Below are 8,241 nucleotides of genomic sequence, written 5' to 3' on the forward strand. Positions count from 1 at the left end.
TTTCTAAAAAAAAAAAAACAAAAAAAAAAAAAAGTAAACTTTATTTCTCTCACTTGATTTTAGAAAATAATATTCACCTAAGATCAAGAAAGCACCTAAATAACACCCATCATTTCCCCTAAAATTTTACCTATGCAAGGTACACTTCCTTTATGGACTATTGTCAATGGTAGCCCCAAACAAATAAACGTATAATTGCCATGGTAACTCTGAGCAAAGGAATGAAAAACGCAATGGTCCAAAATACCACATGAGAGCCAATGAATGTACGAGCAGCTTAGCTACTCTACTAGAATTGATATCAAATGTTTGGGCCACTACTCAAAGATAACTTGCATTGGTATCAAGCATTATTATCATGCATCTCTAAAGTACTACTAGTTGATTCTGTATATGTGGTATCTGGCTTACTAGAAGAACTAGGTTTGCTAGAAAGGCCTCTCCATTGAACAAATGCGGGCTGTTTTGGAGTTGGAAATGTTGCACCTTCACCGTCAAGCATTGTAACAACATTTGACATGGTTGGGCGGTCATTTAAATCTTCTTCTATGCATAAGAGTCCAATATTTACGCATTTCACAAATTGATCTACATTGCAAATTTCATGTAGAGTCGGATCCATTAAATCCAACACCTTGTTTTCAACCCACAATCTCCATGCCTGTGACAATTTTAAAATTAGAATTTTATAGAGTGTAAAACAACCAAACGAAATGAATGACTACAAACAAAAAAAAAAAAAAAATTAAACACACTTACATAGTCTGTAAGGTGCATGGCTAGTTCTGACTGGTAAAATTGTGTCTTTTTTCCACTTATGATCTCAAGTAGAACTACACCAAAGCTAAAAACGTCGGATTTAACTGAGAAAAGTCCATCAAATACATACTCTGGAGACATATACCCACTGCATGCCAACATTCATTAGTGGATAAGGTAGGCACTTATATATTCTTTGAGTAAATAGAGTTGGGGGATTGAAAATTGTGCTTACTAAGTTCCACATATCCTTGTTGTGTTTCCCCCGGTTTCTTTGCCTCCAACAATCGTTGCAAAGCCAAAGTCAGATATCTTGGGGTTCATCTCCTCATCTAAAAGAATGTTGCCAAGTTTCAGATCTCTGTGGATGATCCTCAATCTTGAGTCACGGTGAAGATAAAGAAGCCCACGAGCTATTCCCAAAATGATGTTGATGCGCATTTCCCAGTTCAAAAGCATGCTTTGCCTTTGATCTTGCAAGGTTTCCATTTGCCATTCCAGAAAAAATTTTAGCAGCATCAATAAATCAACTTTTATTTAAACAAGATACAGTTTATCAAGCGCTACAAGATATTAGGAATTCGGTTTAGGAACCAACCAAATATAAAAGAGTCTAAGCTTTTGTTCGGCATGTACTCATAAAGTAAAATCCTTTCATCTCCTTTTGTGCAATATCCCCAAAGCCTAACAATATTCATATGTTGAAGCTTTCCAACCGTCAACACCTCATTCATAAACTCTTCTTCGCCTTGGCGTGAGAAAAGGTCAAGCCTCTTTACCACAATTTCTTCACCTCCTGGAAATGTGCCCTGAGACACCATATTCACAACATTACCGCTAATAGAAACTAGTTTACATGAATATTAAATACCAATTGATACTCTCGAAATTACCTTGTAAACAGATCCAAAGCCCCCCTGTCCAAGCTTGTTTTCTTCTAAGAAGCCATTTGTAGCTACTAGAATGCTTTTCCAATCAAAAAATGGCACTTGTATGCGATGCTCATATTTTTCTCTAAACTCATCCGATTCTATCAAGTTTTTGACAGGTTTTCTGAAGAATAAAAAAAATTGGTCAAGTGCTTTGCCAAATTTTTTATACTTTAATCCACGAAGAGCTTGATTTCCTGTGTCACTTATGTTTTCTGAGTTCACAAGACAATAATATATATTAGTTACATGATAATGACATAAAAGGATAAATAGTTTCATTTTAATTCAAAGGGACAAAACATTAGATTGCGCACGGTGCGCATTATGAAAAGCCACAAAATCAAAACAATCGAGAGTTTTGCAAATCGATCAGACCCTTTTGGCTGAAAGTTTTTCTAATGTATTCAAGAACGCACCCGAGCATATCAAGTCTTTGGCCATTTTCTCACTGTCTAATGCACGAAGTGCTTGATTTCTTCTGTCAATGTTTCTGTTTCCTGAGTTCAGAAGACAACCATATATATTAGTTTCGATCATGATAATGACATGAAAGGATAAATAGTTTTATTTTAATTCAAAGGGACAAAACTTCAGATTGTGCACAAAGTTTAGTATGAAAAGCAGTAGAATTAGGAGAATCGAGAGTTTTACAAATGGACCATACCCTTTTGGCCAGAAGAGAACTCACTCGAGTCTATCAATTCTTTGGCATTTTGTTCACTGTCTAACTCTCGAACTGCTTGATTCCTTCTATCACTTTTTCTGTATTCTAAGTCCAGAAGACAACCATATATATGTATATATTAGTTACATGATAATGACATAAGAGGATAAATAGTTTTTATTTTAATTAAAAGGAACAAAACCTCATATTGTGCACAGTGTGCATTATGAAAAGCCACAGAATTAGAACAATAGAGAGTTTTGCAAATGGATCCAACCCTTTAGGCTGGAAGTTTCTCTAGTGTTTTCAAGAAAACAACTACCTTCAGTTAGAGCGGCAATCGAGCTGTGGATGACTTTGGCGATAGTCGACTCATCAATTCCACCAGTTTTGAAAATACCTACCATGCAAGTATTGTCATTCTTCTCTATTAAAAGCGGATTCACATATTGTTCATCAGACTTTTGATGCTGGGCAACTTGGAAATTTGTACTTTTTACTAACATCGACTTCACCAATTGAATGATTTCGTGAATGAATTCAGGTTCACTCCTACCAATACAAAATTTGTAAAAATACATTTTGTGTTAATAATGAAAAATTTTCAAAATATGAGCTTGATGTAAATTAAATTTTTAATGAATTTAGAATTCTTTATGATAAGATAGAAGGAGTTGTTAAGTATACCTGTTCTCCAAACACCTCCCCGACAAATCAGCCACTTGTGATAGAGCTGTCTTCCACCTCTGCAATTTCATTTGATCATGCTTAAACTTCCCTTCAAGTTTAGCGAATGCTTCTCCAACACTATTGGTTTGATTTCGTACTTCCGACGGATCTATGTCATAAAACAAGGGTAGAACCCGTTGCCTTCTTGTTTTTTTACACTCAAGGATCTTTATCAACTCGTCCAAGCACCATCGGGATGATGCGTAGTTTTTAGAGAGTACAATAATTGAAATCTCTGATTCTTCAATGGCTTTGAGAAGTGCTGGGGAAATTTCCTCTCCACTTTCAAGCTTGTGGTCCATGAAGGTGTTGATATTGTTTTGACATAAAGCTGCATATAGATGGGCAGTAAAAGCTTTGCGAGTATCATCACCTCTAAAACTCAAGAATGCATCATAAGTCCACTGATGAATAGAAGAGAAGAGGAAAGAGGAAGAGGAAGAGGCAGAGGCTCCGTGGAAGACCACCATGGAAGAAGTTATACTCTATGCAAGACTGGTAGAAAAAATTGAGAGAGTTGCAGAACTACCGTACCACAATTCCACATCTCCGATGCGGCGTTCCATCATAAAAACCAGGCCAAGAAACTTCTTGGCAAAATCCTTGTTTCTGCAGAGAACCAAGCATTGAATGTTTCACGCGTTTAGAGTATGATGTCCCCACTCCTGACGGCTCAACTTTAACCTAACCTGGTCAACTTCCCCACTTTAACCAAGGTTAGATTGGAACCGAGAAACTCCAACCCCCTCGATTCATAACCCCACCCACAAACTCACCTTGACTAGGTTCATTTTCTCAAATGTTGTCACATTCAAGACAATACAAATGGGACACATTCCTACGCGCATTTCACACGCTACTTTATGTGCTTGTTGCGGTGGAGAAAACTAAAAGCCCGTTTCAGGGAAAAAAAAAAAAGAAAAAAGAAAAAAAAAAGGTCGTTTGGTGTTCAAAACGCTCAATACCACATTTTAGCCAAAGCTGGAAAATGAGGCTTCCAGTGAAACGCACTTTCTACGAAAATGCACGATGCAATTTTCATTTAATAAAACTTATTAACTGACAAAAATATACATGCCAATTTCACGAAATGACATCCATACTCATGTATAAACATCAAACAACTGCTTCAATCCATACTTACATATAAACATCAACCAAACCGGCAGTTGAGAGCCGCTACAGGGAGAGAGACCCAAGCAGAAGTTGTTGATCTCGTCGCCGGTGAGTTTATAGCTCCGTTTGATTTTGCTTATACTCATCTCTTTTTTTCCAATAAAACACATATCTTGACATATATATTACGGAACACACGGAACACAGAGAGTAGAAAAAATATAAATGAAGATGGAAGAGTAATATTGAGAAGGGAGAAGGATCCCATCCAGTCCAAACGGGCTGGAGAGGATCCCAGTTCATTGAGAAGAGAGGTAAAAAAACAGAGAATAGAAAAGGAAAGAAGATAAAGAACGAATGGTCGGTGCGTGGTTATTCTTCACACATTTTCCTTGGTCAGTATGCGGTCTTCTAGCATTGCATGTTAATGGTCTTTGGGCCGTGTGTGGTCGTCTGGCCTTGCACATGGCCTTTCTAGGTGGCCTTGCACGTGATTGCCTGCTGCTGATCATTTGTGGGTGGGTTGTGCCTTGACTGCAGAATTATAATTTAATAAATAAAAAATACATGTTAGAATGCCTGAGATTCCAAGTTAGCGTGCTACAACGGGCATTGCCAGGGATCCGATAGACGCAGGGATTGATAGAGAACCCGGGAGAGCTCTAGAAGAAGAAGAAAAGGGGTTTCGGCCATGGGTTGTACTGAGGTAAATCTCTAACTCTTTCTTGTTTGATGTTGTCTTTCGTTAACTCCATTTCTTCCCCTATTTCTTCCTCTCCCCTTTCTTCTGATCAGTCATGCCGAGAGAGAGTGAGAGAGACGATCTAAGAAAAAGAGGAAGAGAGAGAGAGCATTGCTTCCTTCTCCCCTGTTCGTCGCAGCCCAATCCCCTTCCCCTTTCTGCATCGTCGCCGAGAGAGAGAGAGAGAGAGAGACCGAAGGCTGGAAGAAGAAGAAAAAGGAGGAGATTGGGGACCAAAGGAGTTTCGGCCATTGGAAGGTAAAATCTCAAGTTTTTACTTGCAATTTCATTATACCCACTAATTTCGGTTCCATAATGGTAAAAATCTCCACTTTTGATTTTAATTTGTTAGATTGATGTGGAATTTTAGAGTTGAGTCTGATTGGGGATGGTTTGATTCTTTATGGGTTGTTCTGCTTAGGACCGAATGGATGTGGATTTAACTCATTCATTTCTGCTTCTTGTTAATTTGTGTAATTATTGCTTAGTGATGAGGGCGTTCTGTATTGGGTGGTTGATTCAAAGATTGTTGTTATGTGCTATGTGAGAATATTTTGCTTATTGTGAATAACGTAGTGGTATATGGTTGGTTTGGGTTTTTTGGGATATGTTTCCTTATAATTTGGCTTATGGGTATTTGTTTGAAATATGTGATTGAAGGTATTCATTCTACAGCTGAGCATGTAATTCTCTCATGGTTTGCTATTCATTCTCATGGTTTGGCAGCGTAATTGGACGAAATTATAGTGCTAGAGCTGAACATATAATTATGGTGATTTCGTTAAGAGGAAAACTGTGGCTTCGGTTACAAGAGAAGAGTATGTTGAGAAGGTAATAAAGATTTGTTACTGTTTATTGTTGATGAATGTGTAATTTGCATGATGAAGCGTGTGATTGGGTGCTTGTGATGCATGCTTCTTGTAGAGAAATAATTTTCAGAAAAAAATCGAAGAGGAAGAGAAGGAGAAGCTTCAGAAGCAACAACAAGAATGAGTTTATAGAATTTTGTATAATTTAGTGTCTTTTTTAGTGGAGTTTTTTGTTTTTTTGTTTGATGGTTAATTTTGTTGTTCTTTGTGTTATAAGGAGGAAGAAATTCAATTAAAGAAGCATAAATAGAGGGAGATAAAGGGAAATTCACGGTTATCGTTCGTGGTTGATATCGATAAAGAATGGTAGTGAAGAGGAGGATGGTGAAAATGGTACGCGTACATTGGTTGGCTTAAAACCCAAAGCTTTTTGGTTCTCCAATTACTGCAAATTGCTACCTATAGTTCTGAATTTTCACTTTATTACCCTTAATGCTTTCATGTTATGGTAATTTGAAAATTTCTAGATTTTACTTTTAGGAGTTATTATCACTTTTGATTTTGATTCTCAACTTTTAATTATCATTCTTGTGAAGTTGTCTTATATTAGATTTCCTGTTTGGTGCCTGGCCATGTAAAAAAAAAAAAATGCTTAGTTTACTTGAAAATAGATAACTTCATTTCCATCATTTAGTATTTTACTTGCATGAATCATAATTAATAAATGATCTTAAGAGTTAAAACTTGGTTTCTTATCTTTTGCCTACATTTTCTCAACTGCCAAACACAGTTGTATTTGGGCTTTAATTTTTATGCTCTAAATATTTTTGTATTCGAGTGGGGAGAGATGAAATAGAAACAGTGTCACTTATATATTTGTTTGGATAACTAAAAGCCTATTCCTGATCATAGATGATTTGTTTTCCCGCTTTTGGGAATCAGTAGATAATAATCCAAGAGTTAAGGGTGAGTGAAGAAGGGTGCTTGATTTCATAAACATGACTTTGAGATTAAAAGCTCAGTAATAACTATCGATTTGATATGATTGTACTGACTGAAATTTATTACGGGCCATTCTATGTTAATGTGCTGAAGCTTTTATTGGGAGTGTGAAAAGAGAAGAGATAGATGCTTAATTTTGATCCACAGTGCTTAACTATTCTAAAGATTTAATCTTTTGCGCAAGCACATCATATACTTGTTTGGATTATTGTATCATACCTGTGAGATTTTATATCACATTTAATAAATCCACATTAATTTTTTTCATTTAAAAATAGTATTTTCTCATCTATTTCAATGGACATTTTCTCTATCCACTTTCAAATATTTTAGTAGATTGTGTTTCTTTGTATTAGGCCAAAGCATATAATTTGTTTCTTTTCATTTTTCAATATGCTTGTACATGTATGTTTACCCTTTTGCATATATAGTTTGATGTGTAAACATATATATGTCTACTTATATTCGATGTATGTATTGTTCAGGTGCTGAAGGTGGAGAAAGAATCTATAAATCTAGTCCCGTTATGTTTGGCTTCTCCAGTCCTGAAGTTGTGAAGCTAATTGTTATCTATTGTGTTATCCTTAGCTGTTAGCTACCATTTATTTCAATTGTTTTATCTTTACCGCTCTCTTACGTACGAAAGGGGGATGGGGTCAATTACCCGTAGGAGTTTGATTAATGGTGAGGATTATTGTACAGTATGCGTTTGCGACATGTAATTAATTTGAGTAAAGTTTTCCTACGTTATCAAAAAAAAAAAAAAAAAGGAAGGAGGGATATGTTGATTTGTTTATTTAAGGACTTCAAACATTAATAAAGAATTTTTTTTTTTTTTTAAAAAAAAAACATTTTTACTATTGATACAATATAGTGTATTAATGTGTCTTTTTATATTCGCATATTAAAGTAAAAAACATATGCTCTCTTTTGTCTTTACAATATATCTGCCATTTCTTTTATATATATATATATATATGCCATTTAGATTAATTTTTAGTTAAGAGTTTCTTTTTTGCTGTAGATGTGACATTATTCTATCAATTTTTACTTGTACAACAATTTAAATATGTACTTGTTGAGGATATAGATATAATTTTTTGAAAGATAAATGGATACTCTTCATTCATGGATAAAAAGAGAATACAAGAGCGTTAGCTCTATAAAGAAAGAACATTAAGCCTTAAAAGAACAATATCGGAAATACACATAAGAGTTTCCTCAAGCTAGATATGATCCATGGTAGTCTTGGATGCCTCCGCCAAACCATGGGCTGCTTCATTTACTTCTCGCTTAACATGGCTTATCTTCCAGTGTCAGAGGGATCTCATAACTAATTTGGTGTCTTCCACAATATGCTTATGCCTAAGCCAATTTTGTTCTGTCCCCACAATGACCTTGACAACCGACAAGGAGTCGCCTTCTGAAATAACCTCGAAGAATATAACTACCACCGAGTCCATAAAATTTAACTACCACCGAGTTTAT

At 35.7% G+C, this 8,241-nt stretch overlaps 1 protein-coding gene and 1 long non-coding RNA gene across 5 annotated transcripts; one reads left to right on the plus strand and one right to left on the minus strand.

Moving 5' to 3' along the window:
- Positions 1 to 260: 260 nt before the first annotated feature.
- LOC132181214 (G-type lectin S-receptor-like serine/threonine-protein kinase At4g03230) lies at positions 261 to 3,988 on the minus strand. Its single transcript, XM_059594331.1, has 9 exons — positions 3,043 to 3,988; positions 2,678 to 2,907; positions 2,356 to 2,460; positions 2,108 to 2,188; positions 1,653 to 1,903; positions 1,358 to 1,568; positions 995 to 1,232; positions 760 to 907; positions 261 to 661 (listed from the first exon to the last, which is right to left on the minus strand). Exons 1-9 carry the CDS (start codon positions 3,552 to 3,554, stop codon positions 344 to 346), a joined length of 2,094 nt encoding a protein of 697 aa, XP_059450314.1. The 5' UTR covers positions 3,555 to 3,988; the 3' UTR covers positions 261 to 343.
- An 85-nt stretch (positions 3,989 to 4,073) lies between these two features.
- On the plus strand, positions 4,074 to 7,525 carry LOC132181215 (uncharacterized). 4 transcript variants are annotated; one of them, XR_009440231.1, is made up of 6 exons: positions 4,074 to 4,308; positions 4,741 to 4,906; positions 4,996 to 5,200; positions 5,603 to 5,773; positions 5,867 to 6,144; positions 7,239 to 7,525. It is a non-coding gene; the product is annotated as an uncharacterized LOC132181215 (long non-coding RNA). The 4 variants fall into 4 exon arrangements; XR_009440232.1 differs by lacking the exon at positions 4,074 to 4,308 and having other exon boundaries at positions 4,692 to 4,906; positions 5,867 to 5,949; positions 6,029 to 6,144; XR_009440229.1 differs by lacking the exon at positions 4,074 to 4,308 and having other exon boundaries at positions 4,692 to 4,906.
- Positions 7,526 to 8,241: the final 716 nt, after the last annotated feature.

Source organism: Corylus avellana, chromosome ca5 (assembly GCF_901000735.1).
Source record: "Corylus avellana chromosome ca5, CavTom2PMs-1.0".
NCBI lineage: Eukaryota > Viridiplantae > Streptophyta > Magnoliopsida > Fagales > Betulaceae > Corylus > Corylus avellana.

What these genes read in the sequence shown, in the direction of transcription:
- LOC132181214 (XM_059594331.1), bottom strand. Translation starts at nt 3,554, where the DNA reads ATGGTGGTCTTCCACGGAGCCTCTGCCTCTTCCTCTTCCTCTTTCCTC. An exon ending in GCTTTGGATCTGTTTACAAG is followed by an intron (nt 1,569 to 1,652) that starts GTAATTTCGAGA and finishes ATGGTGTCTCAG; the next exon opens with GGCACATTTCCAGGAGGTGA. An exon ending in CTTAGACTCTTTTATATTTG is followed by an intron (nt 1,233 to 1,357) that starts GTTGGTTCCTAA and finishes AAACCTTGCAAG; the next exon opens with ATCAAAGGCAAAGCATGCTT.